This window comes from Polypterus senegalus, chromosome 12 (genome assembly GCF_016835505.1).
Source record: "Polypterus senegalus isolate Bchr_013 chromosome 12, ASM1683550v1, whole genome shotgun sequence".
NCBI classification, from domain to species: Eukaryota; Metazoa; Chordata; class Cladistia; order Polypteriformes; family Polypteridae; genus Polypterus; species Polypterus senegalus.
Genome location: NC_053165.1, coordinates 126,567,991 through 126,587,023, shown reverse-complemented (window position 1 = coordinate 126,587,023; position 19,033 = coordinate 126,567,991). Strand labels below are relative to the sequence as shown.

At 38.8% G+C, this 19,033-nt stretch overlaps 1 protein-coding gene across 1 annotated transcript in view; it reads right to left on the bottom strand.

The window, feature by feature from the left end:
• crtc3 (CREB regulated transcription coactivator 3) overlaps positions 1–19,033 on the bottom strand; it is a 218,072-nt gene that overhangs the window by 107,582 nt on the left and 91,457 nt on the right. Inside the window, exon 6 of the mRNA XM_039773390.1 lies at positions 4,856–4,962. Coding sequence (XP_039629324.1) covers positions 4,856–4,962 — 107 coding nt within the window. The remainder of the gene's footprint in view (positions 1–4,855; positions 4,963–19,033) is intronic.

Genomic DNA, 19,033 nt, shown 5'->3' with positions numbered 1-19,033 from the left:
TACTCAATAGCTTTCATACACAGCTTACTGCAATTTCAGTGATGTGAAAATGGCATTGACCGATGTGTGTCAGTGGTGGAGGATCTGTGGCTAATTATTGTTTTTAAAAAAACAAGAGTATTAGTTAGCAATAGTAATTAGCAATAGAAAAATAGCTATTAATAGAAAATAACCTATACTAGCATAAAATCAGTATCAATATTACCCAAACAAAGGAGAAAAGGTACTGAAATAAGTTTTCCATCTTCCTATTAATATTAATTAAAATACAATAATTCCTTAAAATTATATAAATAAGAAGACAGACAGACAGAAGTGGAATTTCGCCATAGGTGCTTTGTGCATTATATGTGAACACACCTAAAAATGTTTGGGGCTTACAAAGTACATTTCTTACAAATCTCTAAACTTAAACTTGTTATATATACATTCTTAACCATACTGTTTATATATGCTTTAAAAAGAGCAGAAAGCCAGCATTGATCAATTAGGAAAACTACTTTTTACATTAACCATAGTATAAACTTTTAGAGTGCACAGACATTCACACCTTTTTGTATAAGCCAGGAAAAAAGGCAATAGCTAGTAACATCTCATTAAATCTACTGCAGGGTAATAAATCCATTTGTGAATAAAGTATTTCCAGAGTTAGATTATGTTTTGTGAGCAACTACCCTATTATAAATTTCTTTTCTCAAATTAAATGTGATTACTTTACTTTTTATTTCCTGGAAAACCTAATTACATTAGTAATTAATTTACTTTTATGTTACTCTCTAAACCCATAAAATATAGAAAGTACAAGCATGACACTAAAATGTCCCTTCAGTATTTTTAAGGAGGAGATAATCAATAACACTGAATATGATTCTCGTAACGTTTGTTTTGAGCATTGAATGATGCAAACACGAAAAGATTATTGTAGACTCGTATATTTTGCCTGTAGTGTTTGTGGATTCTGCAGTGGGCTAGCGCCATGCCCGGGGTTTGTTCCTGACAAGCGCCCTGTACTGGCTGGGATTGGCTCCAGCAGACCCCCGTGACCCTATTTTCGGATATAGCGGGTTGGGAAATGACTGACCATTTGTGGATTTCACTTTCCCCAAACATCAAATTTTTAAATTCTCTTGGATATGCCTCCTCATTGTGTAGAAACACTATTTTTCCCTGATGGCAACACAAATTAGACGATCTACAAGTCTCTGACTTAAACTTCAAAGCCTTACAATATTTCCATACTTCTGACATATCAGCTATGTCCATATATTCGATCTCTATTCGCCTTTCCGTTATTTCACAGAGTAATAATTTCTCTTAGTAAAGATAGCATTAGCACTAACAATCTTTTTTTTTGATACTTTCAAATTTTTCTGCTTTTATATTCTGTAACTTGCTCTGCATGTATATCGCCCTTAAGTCTTTTTGTGTCTTTTGAATTCCACTGTTTCCATGATCTCTAACCTGCTCTGCATGGGTTTTGCCCCCTCGTTTTTGAACCTCTTTATGTTTTACTTTGTTTTTTACTATATGTTATTTATGATCTTCCTTTGTCCTGATATTTTTCAATTAAAACTGGTCCGTGATGATCATTTTTCCTTTTTTCGAGTATCTTTTTTTTTTTTGAGCCTTTAAAATTTCACTGCTTTCATAATCTCTTATCTACATTTTTTTCTCTCCAACGCTTTTGGGTCTCTTTTCTTCTTCGCTTAGTCGTTGACGTTTCATCTACAACGTATTGTCCTTATATGCTTTAAATGAGCTGAAAGCATAAGATCTGTGTACGCTAAAAGCCTTTACACGACTGAGAGTTTTGATGACCGTGGACTTATTTGAAAATGGTTGTAAGTAGTGCGTCACTTGCAAGAATCTCATGTTCCATGTCCCCGCAAGACGGTCCTGGGACAATCTCTTGGCCTCAAATCTCATCTTTAAGGTACCCGTGAGACGCTCCGTGACCAATCTCTTTCAGCTCGCGGGTCTTTTAAGTGTCTTCCGAGAAGATCATGTCTCGTCTCCCTGTTCTCCCTTCCAAGATTTTTTTTTTTATAATAGAGAGATATTTAGCTGCAAGGCAGAGAATCTGCATTCGTTGGTACTTAAATAAATAAATTTCTACTGGGGCTGTAAAGTCAAATGTTGAACTTTGAATAATTCTCTCCAGGTGGCGCTTTCTTCGAGCACATTTAACTACAGGCCCAGAGTACCCCCACTGGTATTAGGCAATTCAATGCTTCCACCCAATGTACTCATTAGGCTTGTATTTATTTATTTATTGATTGACTGGCTTAATTATCTGTTCTGTGAGCCTGTATTCTTGCTTTTTATGTTTCTGTTGCTTTATGAATTTGAATTTGCCCATGAGATTAATAAAGTTTATCTAATCTAATCTAGAATCCGTTTTAGGAAAAAAGAAAAAAAAAAAGTCACTGTGATATCTTTAAACATACTTTTTTCATATTTTTTTTTGGAATCACCACAAACTGACAGACGAAAATATTCAAATAAACATTTTGATGGCTTTTCTATTTTATTTTACAAGGTGTTTCATTTTCAGTCAATTACAAGATTTTTCAGATTTACCAGTAAAGGGATATTAATTCTAATTAATAAGCATATTGTAAGACACTAAACAATCCAGCCACAGGTGATGCACAAACCAGTATGTTTCTTTGTGCTGGTCCCAAGCCCGGTTAAATGGGGAGGGTTATGTCAGGAAGGGCATCCGGTGTAAAATTTTGCCAGATCAATATGCAGACAATGATACAAATTTCCATACCGGATTGGTCAAGGCACGGGTTAACAATGGCCGCCACCAGTACTGTTGGCCAACAGGGTGCTGGCGGAAATTGGGCTAAAGTTGGCCGAAGAAGGAGAAGAATGGGTTGGGTCATGGAGGAGACGTGTCTGGAGGCAGAAGGACAGGAGGAAGGTAAAGAGTGGAACTGAGGGTAGAAGCTTTGAATCTTGGCGGTATGACTGGTAAAGGAATGAGAGTTAGCCGATATGATGGAGAGAAGGAAGGTTGATATATTGTGTGTGCAAGAGACTAAATGGAAGGGGAGTAAGGCCAGGTGGATTGGAATGGATTCAAATTGTTCTATCATGGTGTGGATGGAAGTAGGGGAAATGGGGTAGGGATTATTCTAAAGGAGCAGTGTGTCAAGTGTGTTTTGGAGGTGAAAATATTATGATTATGAAGCTGGAAACTGAAGGTGTGATGATGAATGTTGTCAGTGCATATGCCCCGCAAGTTGGGTGTTTGATGGATGAGAAAGTAGATTTCTGGAGTGAGTTGAATGAGGTGATGGACAGTGTACCCAAGAGACAGAAAGTGGTGATTGGAGCGGATTTCAATGGACATGTTGATGAAGGAAACAGAGGAGACGAGGAGGTGATGAGTAGGTATGGTGTCAAGGCGAGGAATGAAGAAGGTCAAAGGATAGTGGATTTTGCAAAAAGGATGGGCATGGCTGTGGTGAATACGTATTTTAAGAAGAGGGAGGAACATAGGGTGACATACAAGATTGGAGGAAGATCCGCACAGGTAAATTATATCCTATGCAGAAGAGTCAATCTGAAGGAGATTAAAGACTGCAAAAGTGGTGGCAGGGGAAAGTGTAGTTAGGCAGCTTAGGATGGTGGTCTGTAGAATGACGTTGGAGATCAAAAAGAAGAGGAGGAGAGGGAGGGCAGAGCAAAGGATCAAACAGTGGAAATTGAAAAAGGAAGACTGCAAGGTTGAGTTTAGGGAAGAGGCAAGACAGACACTGGGTGGCAGTGAAGAGTTACCAGCTAGCTGGGGAACTGCAGCACAAGTAGTAAGAGTGACAGCAAGAAGGGTGCTTGGCGTGACATCTGGACAGAGGAAGGAGGAAAAGGAAACCTGGTTGTGGAATGGGGAAGTACAGGAGAATATACATAGAAATAGGATGGCAAAGAAGAAGTGAGATAGTCAGTGAGATAAAGAAAGTAGACAAGTGTTCAAGGAGAAAAGGCGCAAGGTGAAGGAGAGCGGTGACAAAGGCTAAAGAAAAGGTGTATGATGAGTTGTATGAGGGGCTGGACACTAAGGAAGAAGAAAAGGACCTGTGCCGACTGGCTAGATGGAGGGACCGAGTTGGGAAAGATGTGCAGCAGGTTAGGATGATAAAGGATAAAGACGGACACATACTCACAAGTGAGAAGGGTGTGTTGGGCAGATGGAAAAAGTACTTTGAAATGTGTACGAATGAAGAGAATGAGAGAGAGAGAGAGAGAGAACGTTGGATGATGCGGAGATAGTAAATGATTGCGTTGGTTTGGACATGAGCAGAGGAGAGATGCTGAGTATACTATGCTGAGTATACTGGAAGAAAGATGTTAAGGACAGAGTTGCCAAAAAAAGAGGAAGGCCTAAGAAAAGGTTTATGGATGTGGTGACAAAGGACATGCAGGTGGTGGATGTAACAGAGGGTTAGGGTTAGGGTTGTAAGACACTTGTAAGGCAATTGTAAGACACTAAACAGGTTATAGTAGGTCTCAGCCTGTCTTTGTATTGAAAACTGACAACAAAAATAGATCACTGGAAGCATTCCCGATTGTCAATACATGAAAAGGCATCAGTGTGTAGCCTACAAAAAGGGGGGGTTGGGTTACAGCGGTTTCAAAAGCGGTTTCAAAAGCTTTTTTTAATTTAGAGTTGTTGATAACAGATTGTGGACCTATTGAGCATAAGACTGAGTCTTGTATAAATCATCTGGTAATCATTCATTGCAGAGAGAATGAGGATTTTGTTTACAAATATTTAGATAACCCACATCCTTCTATAACCTGCATAATACTCCCATTTACTGAAGCAAATGTGTAACCCACTCACCATTACGCTGTGGAAACACTAATCCCATCTGAGGTATCGTTTCACAATGGGGATCCTGTGGGTTTGGATTCAAGGCACTTGTATGCAAAGCAGAGTCTGAATTTGTCCTGGTAATACAAATGAGAGAAAAACAACCCTCAGTGTACAGAATGTGTAACTGATCTTACACAAATCTTCATTAAAATTAATGTTTTAAAAACATGTAGATCTAGCAGCTTACAACAGCTTTATAGCAATGCACAATGGTAAACCTCACAATATATTAAAAGATCTCAGAAATGAGTAAGTAGTAGTATAATTGTATTGTATTATTTTTATTCATTGGTTTTATATATTGCATTTCAATGAATGACTACAAACCATTCAACTTGTATCTAACTTTGGCTCCTTTTTCAGCATGAGAGAAAAAAAATAAAGAGCATTCAATGGGAAAAAGTCACTCCTAGATATTAAGTCATCCATAGGGTTAGCAGAGGAACAAATAGAATACTTACTTAAATAATAACACTAATGAACAGGTTCCATATTCTAAAGAAGTTTAAAATCGGTCCTTTATAAAGTGAATTAGATTTAATTTTAATTTTAAGCAAAACAGACACCCGATTCTCCTGGGTTTATATGGACCATTCCAGATGCTCAAAATAAGGAGACATGCCAGCAACATAAAATCATTTATCACAAAAAATTATTCATTAAGCAGTAAAATACTATATACAACTCTGAAAGGTGCTGTTAGAGGATTAAGTATCATTACAAATACAAATTTTATATAACTGATTTTTTTAGCATGACAGTTCCAAAACATGTGACCTAAACAAGATGATCTATGACCACAAATTCTTGAGAAGAGTATTTTCTCACTAGCTGATTTCCATTTATCTGTGGCATTTTATTGTACTTAATATAAATCCAATATGAATTATACTTTCTGGGATTTTAATTCTACAGTATATAAACTTTGCTTTAGTCTACTGAAAGTTTTGATTCCTTTTGAAACTGCTATAAGTCTGCTGCTATGCTTTTGTTAAAAGTGAAGTGAAAGGATAAGACAGGCATATACACTTATTATACAGATAAGCAAAGCAATTCATGAGAATAAATAATCAAACGCAATTTGTGGTATTATGAACTGGAGCTACAATATATAATAAAAAAATATATATATACACAGTATGTGTGTATATATATATATATATATATATATATATATATATATATATATATATATATATATATATATATATATATATATATATATATATATATATATATAGAGAGAGAGAGAGAGAGAGAGAGAGAGAGAGAGAGAGAGAGAGAGAGAGAGAGAGAGAGAGAGAGAGAGAGAGAGAGATACACAAACCGGATTCCAAAAAAGTTGTGACACTAAACAAATTGTGAATAAAAACTGAATGCAATGATGTGGAGATAGCAAATGTCAATATTTTATTTGTAGTAGAATGTAACGTTTAATCCGAGTAAATGTATCATTTTAAAGGAAAAATATGTTGATTCAAAATTTCACGGTGTGTCAACAAATCCCAAAAAAGTTGAGACAAGTAGCAATAAGAGGCTGGAAAAAGTAAATTTGAGCATAACGAAGAGCTGGAAGACCAATAAATACTAATTAGGTCAATTGGCAACATGATTGGGTATAAAAAGAGCTTCTCAGAGTGGCAGTGTCTCTCAGAAACCAAGATCGGTAGAGGATCACCAATTCCCACAATGTTGCGTAGAAAGATAGTGAAGCAATATCAGAAAGGTGTTACCCTGCAAAAAATTTGAATGTTCACATAGAAAATGTAATTTCAATGTACCTGTACTTCTTAAAACGTTAATGTTTTACTGTTTAATAACTTATAGACTATAATTTATTATTTTTCCCTTGCACTCAGTGACCAAACCTATACACACACATATAGACACATACAAACATATACACAAGTATATGTATGTGTGTATATATATATATATACACACACACACACACACACATACATGTATATAATTTGTGTGTGTGTGTGTGTATGTATGTATGTATGTATGTATGTATGTATGTATGTGTGTGTGTGTGTGTGTGTGTGTGTGTGTATATATATGACAGCAGCAATCCAAGCTGTGAGAAAACAGTAAAAAGGACGCGTGTCAGACGTCGTGGTACATTTTCTGATGCAGCTACCGAAAACAACTTCGACGCTGCCGCCAAATACACAAAACAATTACTTTGACAATCATGTTACATTATTTTTAAAATGGTTCCTTTTCTTTCTCTTTCCTTCTTTAACACACTACTTCTCCGCTGCCAAGCGCGGGTATATATATATATATATATATATATATATATATATATATATATATATATATATATATATATATATATATAGATAGATAGAGAAATATATATATAGATAGATATGAGAACAACACTCATATCAATGACAAAACAATTACATTAACAATCATGTTACGTTAGTTTTAAAATTTTTCCTTTTCTTTTTCGTACCTTCTTTAAAACACTACTTCTCCGCTGCGAAGTGCGGGTATTCTGCTAGTCTATATATATATATCTATATCTATCTATCTATCTATATCTATATCTATATATATATATATATATATATATATATATATATATATATATATCTATCTATATATATACTGCTCAAAAGAATTAAAGGAACACTTTTTAATCAGAGTATAGCATAAAGTCAATGAAACCTATGGGATATTAATCTGGTCAGTTAAGTAGCAGAGGGGGTTGTTAATCAGTTTCAGCTGCTGTGGTGTTAATGAAATTAACAACAGACGCATTAGAGGGGCAACAATGAGATGACCCCCAAAACAGGAATGGTTTAACAGGTGGAGGCCACTGACATTTTTCCTTCCTCATCTTTTCTGACTGTTTCTTCACTAGTTTTACATTTGGCTACAGTCAGTGTCACTACTGGTAGCATGAGGCGATACCTGGACCCTACAGAGGTTGCACAGGTAGTCCAACTTCTCCAGGATGGCACATCAATACGTGTCATTGCCAGAAGGTTTGCTGTGTCTCCCTGCACAGTCTCAAGGGCATGGAGGAGATTCTAGGAGACAAGCAGGTACTTTAGGAGAGCTGGAGAGGGCCATGCGCCTTTGGGCAAGGAGGAACAGGATGAGCACTGCCAGAGCCCTACAAAATGACCTCCAGCAGGCCACTGGTGTGAATGTCTCTGACCAAACAACCAGAAAGACTTCATGAGGGTGACCCAAGGGCCCCATGTCCTCTAGTGGGCCCTGAGCTCACTGCCCAGCAGCATGCAGCTCGATTGGCATTCGCCACAGAATACCAGAATTGGCAGATGCACCACTGGTGCCCTGTGCTTTTTACAGATGAGAGCAGGTTCACCCTGAGCACGTGACAGAAGTGAAAGGGTCTGGAGAAGCCATGAAGAACATTATGCTGCCTGTAACATCATTCAGCATGAGCAGTTTGGTGGTGGGTAGGGATGCACCGAAATGAAAATTCTGGGCCGAAAACGAAACCGAAATGTTTGGATGCACTTGGCCGAAAACCGATACCGAAACCGAAAATGGCTTTATTAAAAAACATGTTTAAAATATTTTCTTTTTGTTTGTATTAAAAAAACTACAAATTAATTAAGCAATCAAACTTTTATTGATAATAAATAACAGTAATAAGGCTGTTTAACAATAACAAAACTAAATTAAATTTCTTTCTGTAACAAAATTGTGCAAAAAAAATGCTAGCTGCTTTTTTACTTCAATTTTAAATTACTGTACCAAACAACAGTGCACAAACAGAAGAAAAATAAATAAATCCAACCTCTTACTGTAAACAACATAACTATACACACTAAATTGGTCTGCTTTTAATTTAAGCAAAAGAAGCAGGTTTATCTTTATGAACAAAAGTTTTTCAGTTTTCTGGCTGAAGACACAGTTCCTCTTCTCATGAAGAACATACTGCACTGAATAAAATCACTCAGTCTGTGCTAGCTTTTAGTGCCTTTACGAATTGTGCAAAATATTACCTGCATTAAACGTTTTACTTCAATTTTAAATTACTGTGCAAAACAACATTGCAATAACAGAATAAATAAATCAAACCTTTAACTGTAAACAACATCAAATTAGGCTGCTTTTATTTTAGCAAAAGTGGCAGATTTCTCTTTATGAACAAAAGTTGTTCAGCTTTCTGGCTGGAGAGACGATTTCTGTTCTCATCAAGAACATGAGATGCTGCACTGAATAATCTCTCACTGTCTGTGCTGGTGCTTGGGGCAGATAAGTACTTACGCGCAGTCCATGCAAGCAAAGGAAAGCGATCTTTGTTCGCGCCAGTAGTCAAGTGGATTGTCACTTCTGCCAATGGGTAGTTCAGCTAGATAGGTTGCTACTTCTTGTGAGGCTGCGCTTGCTCTTACACCGCTGTGGGTTGGGACGCTTTCCTGTAAAATTTCGTCAAACATATCAGAAAGCGAAGGAATGTGCGCTCATCACTTGTATGCGTGACCGTTCTCAGGCACAGTTTGCTCTGTTCTCCCGTCGCGCTTGTGCTTCACCAGAGGTTTCAAGAGCCGTAAGCTCTGTTTGCACCATTTCGCGTACATCCTGCCTTTTCTCATCGTCAAAGTAATGGTCTTTAAAGCGTGGATCTAATATTGTTGCAATGCCGTAAAGAGGGTTGGACTCAATGTCTTGGAAGCGTTTGTTAACAGCCTCCAGTAGAGTTTTTAGCTGTTTTTACGCCATGATCTGTTTCCGCCTCTTTTCCAAGCAGGCGCTTCAGTGCTGCGATCAGTGGAATAACTTCAGCAACAGACGCTTGAGCTGAGCTTATTTCCTTGGTTAACTGTTCGAACGGGCGAGAAGAGAGACAATGTTTTCCACCAACATCCACTGATGTGCACTCAAAGTTGCTGGCAGGTCGTGATCTGTCATGTATGCAGCTAAAACCCGCTTCTGTTCAAGTAATCCTTGCAACATATAGTATGTACTGTTCCAGCGAGTGGCCACATCTTGCTGTAGTCGTTTGTTGGCATCCCAAACTGTTTTTGCAAATCTTGTAGTCTGGAATAAGCAAGCGGAGAATGCTTAAAATGTCCCACAATTTTTCTCCCAGTTGCTGTGATTTCTGATATGCTCCGCTGACTAAGCACTCCCTCATTCACAGCCAACTGCAGCGTGTGTGCCATGCAAGGTATGCTCTTTAATCCACTGTCATCCATAGCCTTTATCATGTTCCGTGCATTATCTCTCACAATCACATGCACTTTAGACTTGTCTATGTTCCAAGTTTCAAACATGTTAGCCAAAGCATCGGATATTGCTGCTGCAGTGTGTGAGCCGACAAACTCCTGTGCATGAAGCAGAATGTTTTGCAATTTAAACTCGCGTTTATCCACTGCGCTGTCAAACTGAGCATGCTAGTTGGACTAACGTCAGAGCTCCATATGTCTGTGGTAAAACTTAGAGCAGAGATATCTGTGGTCATGAGCTCATGAACATGTTTTGCAACACGGTCATACATTTCAGGTAGAGAGGTCTCTGCAAAATACCGTCTGCTTGGCAGTGTGTAACACGGCTCAATGTGGTGTATTAGCCTACGAAATCCGATATCCTCCACGACTGAAAACGGCTCGTCATCTAAAGCAATGAATTCCATTACTTTCTCTGTTATGTCACGTGCTTTAGCACTGTCATTTGCAAATTTCTTAATTTTTTCGAAAAATGTGGCAACCGAGGGTGTTGATGTGCTAGTTGGCTTAGTTTTAACCAACGTTGTTTGACGGTATTCCTCAAATTCAATTGCGTGTCTTGACTTAAGGTGGTGTATTAAACCTGTAGTCGAAAATGTCTTTGCTGTTAAACCCCCTCTTGAAACTTTTGCAGAGCAAATGTTGCATATTGCAACTTTGCTGTCCTCATCTGAAACTTTGAAGTGCTTCCAAACCGCCGACATACTCCGTGTTTGATGCGTAATGACAGCGCGAACGAGACGGGAGGATGGGACAGGCGTGGCGACAATTTCGGCTTTTACTTTCGCCGCTTTCTTACGTTTCGGCCGAAACCGATAATGCTATTTCGGCCGAAACTTTTCGGCGGCCGAAATTTCGGTGCATCCCTAGTGGTGGGTTAATGATTGTCTGGGGAGGCATATCCATGGAGGGTCACACAGACCGCTACAGGCTTGACAAAGCCACCTTGGCTGCCATTAGGTATCAGGATGAAATCATTGGACCCATTGTCAGACCCTATGCTGGTACAGTGGCTCCTGGTGCACGACAATTCCTGGCCTCATGTGGTGAGAGTATGCAGGCAGTTCCTGGAGGATGAAGGAATTGATACCATTGACTGGCCGCCACACTTTCCTGACCTAAATCCAATAGAACACCTCTGGGACATTATGTTTTGGTCCATCCAATGCCACCAGGTTGCACCTCAGACTGTCCAGGAGCCCAGTGATGCCCTGGTCCAGATCTGGGAGGAGATCCCCCACAACACCATCTGTCATCTCATTAGAAGCATGCACCGATGTTGTCAGACATGTATACAAGAACACAGGGGCCATACAAAGTGCTGCGTACAATTTTGAGTTGCTGCAATTAAATTTTGGCAAAATGGACTAGCCTGCCACATCATTTTTTCACTCTGATTTTTGGGGCGTCTTTGAATTCAGGGCTCTGTAGGTTGATCATTTTCATTTCCATCAAACGATGTGGCATCCTTTCGTTCCTAACACATTACCCAGTCTATATCAGTATAGATATCCAGGAGGATTTCTTTTTCCCATTGAGATCTGATGTGTTTTCAAAGTGTTCCGTTAATTTTTTTGAGCAGTTTATATATACATATACATATATATACATACATACATACATATATACATACATACATATACATATACATACATATATATATATACACACACACATATACATACATATACACACACACACACATCCATACATACATACATACATATTCACCTAAAGGATTATTAGGAACACCATACTAATACGGTGTTTGACCCCCTTTCACCTTCAGAACTGCCTTAATTCTACGTGGCATTGATTCAACAAGGTGCTGAAAGCATTCTTTAGAAATGTTGGCCCATATTGATAGGATAGCATCTTGCAGTTGATAGAGATTTGTGGGATGCACATCCAGGGCACGAAGATCCCGTTCCAACACATCCCAAAGATGCTCTATTGGGTTGAGATCTGGTGACTGTGGGGGCCATTTTAGTACAGTGAACTCATTGTCCTGTTCAAGAAACCAATTTGAAATGATTTGAGCTTTGTGACATGGTGCATTATCCTGCTGGAAGTAGCCATCAGAGGATGGGTACATGGTGGTCATGAAGGGATGGACATGGTCAGAAACAATGCTCAAGTAGCCTGTGGCATTTAAACGATGCCCAATTGGCACTAAGGGGCCTAAAGTGTGTCAAGAAAACATCCCCCACACCATTACACCACCACCACCAGCCTGCACAGTGGTAACAAGGCATGATGGATCCATGTTCTCATTCTGTTTACGCCAAATTCTGACTCTACCATTTTAATGTCTCAACAAAAATGGAGACTCATCAGACCAGGCAACATTTTTCCAGTCTTCAACTGTCCAATTTTGGTGAGCTCGTGCAAATTGTAGCCTCTTTTTCCTATTTGTTGTGGAGATGAGTGGTACCCGGTGGGGTCTTCTGCTGTTGTAGCCCATCCGCCTCAAGGTTGTGCGTGTTGTGGCTTCACAAATGCTTTGCTGCATACCTCGGTTGTAACAAGTGGTTATTTCAGTCAAAGTTGCTCTTCTATCAGCTTGAATCAGTTGGCCCATTCTCCTCTGACCTCTAGCATCAACAAGGCATTTTCCCACAGGACTGCCTCATACTGGATGTTTTTCCCTTTTCACACCATTCTTTGTAAACCCTAGAAATGGTTGTGCGTGAAAATCCCAGTAACTGAGCAGATTGTGAAATACTCAGACCGGCCCGTCTGGCACCAACAACCATGCCACGCTCAAAATTGCTTAAATCACCATTCTTTCCCATTCTGACATTCAGTTTGGAGTTCAGGAGATTGTCTTGACCAGGACCACACCCCTAAATGCATTGAAGCAACTGCCATGCGATTGGTTGATTAGATAATTGCATTAATGAGAAATTTAACAGGTGTTCCTAATAATCCTTTAGGTGAGTATATATATATATATATATATATATATATATATATATATATATATATATATATATATATATACTTATACTGTATATAGCAAAATCCTCGCGCTTCGCAGCGACAAAGAACTGCTTTTAAATTTTTATTAAGAAGAAAACCTTTTTAAACTGAGGGAAAATATACCAATAACTATCTGTTAAGGATCTCTTTGTATACCACGTTGTCAGTTCAGCACTCCGGTTGTAATATGACCAAGCTGTGCACTGAGATTACTTTTGAGAATGCAACATATAGTTGTCCAGGAGAAAAGCAATCTTGTCTCAAATCAATGGCAACCTTTTGTAGGGTCTGTCCCCGAGACTTAATTGTCATCGCGAAGCAGAGCCTTACTGGAAATTTGAGGCATTTGAATTGAAATGGGAGATCAGAGGGTATAACAGTGATGCGAGGAATACATTCAAAGTGTGGCGCTCTGCTGTTTTATTGTGTAGCTGCCTTCACACAGCTTCTCTGCTGCTTTATAAACGAACGGCATACAAGGCTGTCGTTTCTCCTTGCTTCGCGGTTCTGTACTGTTTTATTTCTCGTTTATTACGATTGTCATAGTTATTGTGTAGCTATTCGAGACTTACTTTACTGTTCAGGTACCCATTTCCTTTATTTAATCCGCGGCTTGTACGCTATTTTTTCTTCGTTTATTACGATTATAGATATTTATTGATTCCCTTTTTTAGCTGACTGCCTGTTTATATAAGGCACTCCGCTGGTTTTTTGTGAAGCAGCCTTTACACAGCTTCTCCGCTGTTTTATAAACGAACAACATATAAAGCCATCCTTTTTCCTTGCTTTGCCAAGGAAGCTGCCTTTTTATTTAATCCACAGGTTCTCCGCTGTTATATTGTTTGCTTATTACGATTATTATAGTTCTCTTTATATATCACATTGTCAGTTCAGCACTCTAGTTGTAATATGACGAAGCTGCGCGAGCTCACTCTTGAGAATGCAACGTATAGTTGTCCAGGAGAAAAGCAATCTTGCCTGAAATCAATGGCAACATTTTGTAGGGTCTGTCCCTGAGACTTATTACTTGTCATCGCGCAGCAGAGCCTTACTGGAAATTGGAGGCATCTGAATTGAAATGGGAGATCAGAGGGTGTAATGGGGATGCGAGGAATACATTGAGTGTGAAGAAACTCTAGAGACAGCGTGTGTATTAACTTGTGGATTTTTCTGTGAGTATTTGGTGGCAGCGTGACGAAGTTGCTTCCGCAAGACCGCGTTAGCTGTGGAGCTCAGCTCAGAGCATATTCTTTTCCCACCTTGTCAATTGTGTAATGTGTTTTTTGAACAGGTTTGATGCATGGAAGTGATCACTCGTACTGTGTTCAGTCATTTCACGTGAGCTGCTCTCTTGTGTGATGTTGCGATGTCCATGGCTTTATTTAATGTTAGCTAAGACCCGGCACTTAAAAGTTTCTCGCTACAGCAATTTTAACTCCGTTACAAAGTGATACAAAGTCTCGTTTACACCTCGTGTCTTCTCATTAAACTTGTATCTCGCAAATAGAGTATTTGGCGTTTTTCTTCAGGGCTCTTTGGGAGCTCTTCCTTCTTTTCTACGTAATGTGTTCACAGTCAGTTCACGTAATTACGTGGGAGGCGTGATGATGTGACACGCAGCTACACCCTCACGGCCATCGAGCTAAAGTCCATTACAGTATATGGGCGACAAAATAGGTTCCAGTTATGACGCATAGAACTTCAAAATGAAACCTGCCCAACTTTTGTAAGTAAGCTGTAAGGAATGAGCCTGCCAAATTTCAGCCTTCTACCTACACGGGAAGGTGGAGAATTAGTGATGAGTGAGTGAGGGCTTTTCCTTTTTATTTGTATAGATAAAAAAATTGAGAAAGCACATGTACTTACAAGCACATGTATAAATGTACGGTAATCAGGCAGATGGAAGCAACTAGGCCAGTAAGCTTAACGTGGATCACAAATAAATTAATTCAAGAAATTATTAAGGAAAACATTGAGCAACACATGGCAAGGAGTTTTAAAGGACAGTTAGTCTGGGTTTTGGGAGTTGTGTTTAACTAACATGCTAAAATCCTATAAGGAAATAATAAAAGGATATAATTAATATAGAGCATGCGAGCATCTCGACTTTCATTAAGTATTTGATAAGGTGCCACATGAGAGGTTGGACATCAAACTAAAAGAATTGAGAGTTCAGGGTGTGGTGTGTTGATGGGTGCAAAATTGTCTCAGACACAGGAAGCAGAGTGTTATGATGCGAGGAACCTTATCAGAATTAGTTGATGTTATGAGTGGTGTTCCAAAGGGATCAGTAGTAGGGCTGCTTCGATTTTTAATAAATATAAGTGACTTGGCATAGTGGTCTTGTCGTGATCTGCAACCCAGACAGAGTAGTGATCAAGACAGCTAGTAGGATGCTTGGTTATAAAGAATTTTATGTAGAGTATAAGTCAATGGAATTTATGCTTAAGCTATATAACTCACTAATAAAGGCCTCATCTGGAGTGCTGAAGGCAGAAGGATTGGAGTTCAGACTTTTCAGTTTAAGCAAAAAGACAGTAAGAGATTACATAATTTAAGTGTTTAAAATAATTACAGTGGATCCCTGCGGTTACTTTAAATAAATTCTTATTTAATGCCTGGTTCACATGCAGTGAACATCAAATTTAGTCCTCAACAACAGAGTCAAGTTTATTTCTGTTGTCTGGTTAGAAATCAACAGTTCATAATCTGGATCAATGACTCATGGAGACAAGCTCCCTCTAAGGTTGTGAGACAAGACTCTGTCCAGGGATTGTTACAACCTTGCGCTTAATGTTTGCTGGGACAGGTTTTAGCCACCTGGATAAACGGAATAAAAAGATGAATGAATAGATGGATAGATGGATCCTACCTCTGACCAATAGATATTTCCATATCCATATTCGAGACAAAATTTCTTCCTTTCTGCAGTACACAGCTACCAATAAACTGATGATTCTTTATTAATAAAAATATACTTGACTGTCTTAAAATTTACAAAGATTAAACTATTTAGCCATTAAGCCCCACCAATACAACTACCCAATGGCGACTCATTATATTAGTGCTAGTGGATGAGACCTTTATAAAATTCATCGCTACAGAAATTGACTTTTTATTTATTTATTTTTTTTTAAAAAAAAGATCAGTGTGTCTTCAGGCTTATCTGTGAAAATATTGTGAGTAAGAAGCCCAAGCTCACCCAGATCTGTAGAGTTCGGGCCAGGAGGCTGTAATGCTGATTAATGTATTTTTAATTTTTTTCTTTGAATTTACTTGGAGAAATTTCTCGATTTCTTTTATAAGTTTTTTTTTTATATTTTCAATCATAGCTTTGTAGGTTTATTGTGAAAGTATAGCATGGAAGTGGAGAGGACAACATCATTGACTAAGTCTCTATTTTTTTTATTCAGTATGATAGAATAAGCAACCGGCAAAGACTGATGATGTCATCTCCACGTGATAGCTAGCTGTGCCCCTTCCAGTCATTCAGAATAAAATAATTGTGATGAACAGTAGGTGGTGATGAAACATCATGCAACCAGAAAACAGAAACAGCACCCTCCCATTTTCCAAACTTTGCAGTTCAGTTATTAAATAGGGTTACCCTTTGGATCCTAAACACTTTGATGTTGCAGTGTCTCTTTCTCATTACACATGACTATTTTTAGAACTTTTTAAATATTTATGCCTCATTTGCTTAAATTCTATTCTAACAAACCTATTTTAGGGAATAGATCTTTCTATTTCAATGAAAGATAATTTTAAACATGACTTTATTCCCTTAGTGGTCTACTAAAACAAGGATAATAGCAGCACTTTAAACTTGTACACTTGCCTGCAAGCTGTGAGATGCAATAATATAACACCTTGATTTAATTTCCAAAACATGCTTAACATTAGAAGAGTTATGACAAATACTAATTGGAGTTGAGATTTTAAATCTAAAAAATGTTTAGTGTGCATATCATGATCCTGCCCTTCCTTAATTTTTTATAAATTGATGCAATGAGATTTCTGTTATTGCTACTCATAACAACATGATATCCGTGGACATAGTGGTGATTAAAGTTGCACATTATTATTATTATTATTATTATTATCAGTTCAATTTTTTTCTAAATTTGGAGGACTTTTTTCAGTTTCTGTGAGAAACCTAGGTGCGTAGTTATTAGCATTATATATGGCTCAATTCTCTTCAAAATGCTACATTGAGGTCCGTTTATACATTATGTGCCTGCTAGAATTGGCGACCGTGTGGTTCCAGAATTTTGTGACCATGCACCAACTGTGCGTGTGCTATATAAGAAAACATGGGCACAGTCTACGAACAGCTGCGTGAAGCAATTCTTTGCTGCTCACACCTATACAATGCAATATTAAAAGCACACATTGTTGCACACTGAATACTTGAACTATAAACAGACTAGGGTCCACACCCTTCATGCACAACCACACCTGCAGCGGTCTGCGCCCAAGTATAAACAGTCTTTAGACTCTACATCTGACATAACCTCACTTGAATATTTTAGTAGCTCATGTAGCTTTTTGGTAATACACAGGAGACAAACTCTGCAGTTGGCAGTGATATAATTGATATTGAAGTTCATCGTGAACTCTCTATTATCCAGCACATTTACTGAAGTTAATGCAAAAAGCCACTGAAAATTAAATTGCTGTTCAATAAATCTGGAAACTCCTTCTGGCATCTGTGATAAACTTACTCTCTAAAGCAAACATTTTTGTTGATTGCAGGTCAGGTCAGATTGGGGACCACACAATGGTGCAGTATGTTGCCATACCCACCACATGATGAAAAAGCTCGGGATCCTGGTTAGCATCTCCCCAGACAGACACGCAGTCCAGTTCCACTCCCCGGAAAATTACAATCTATCTGCAACGGCCAAGTGTTACATCAACATGCCCTTGGCCTGGTCTAGCCCCTCAGGTCCTCAGCAATGAAGATCCTGCAAGGTGGATCACCCTTGAGGAATCGCACCACATTAGCATAGTCCTGTAACTGATGGTCCCTCACAATGTAGGTAATCTACATCATTCGGGACTCTGTTAGCAACCGCTCATTCAACACCAAGACAAACCAGCGGTACAAGAGACACAGTACCAAAGGAGTCAAGTCTTTGTCTCAGGTCACTGGAGAGTGTCTATGTCTCGCAACCATGTAGCAAAACAGGAAGTACCAGAATTCTTAAAGACTTAGACCTTTGTCCTTTTCAGGAGATATTTTGGACGCCACACACCCTGTTCTAGCTACTTCATGGCCCGCAGTGCTCTCCCAATCGGTCTACTGACTTCATAGGAACAGTCACCAGAGACATTAATGTTGCTGCCAAGGTAAATACATTTCTTGGTGAATTCGACAAACATGATGCTGATGGCTATGCTCAAGAGGTCATTAAAGGCCTGGATCTTGGTTTTTATCCAGGATACTCGACCCTCAGACTCCTCACTAAGTCTCTCGAAAGCCCTGAGCAGAGTCTCCATTGAGTCCGTGAAGATCACAGCATTGTCGGAAAAGTCAAAATCAGTGGATTTTTTTTCATCAGCAGATGCTCCACAGCAGCTGGACCCCACAACCTGTTCAACATCCAGTCCATGCAAGCACTGAAGAGTAGGAGCAAGAACACACTCCTGACAAACCCCAGAATCAACTGGGAAAAATGCAAACGTTCTACCTCCGCTTTGCACAGCACTCCCAGTACCAGTGTACAGGCCAGCAATTATATCTAGCAATTCTGGGAGGATCCAGTGAAATTTCAAGATGTCCCAATGGGCAGCTTCAACACTTTACAAAAATCGACAAAGGCTTAAAAAAGACCCCTGCTATATCTACGTTTGCACTCCATGTGAACCCTCAGTGACGAAAATCGGTTGATATTAGACTTCTTAGGGTGTAAAACCAGACTGCTCTGGTTGCTGATAG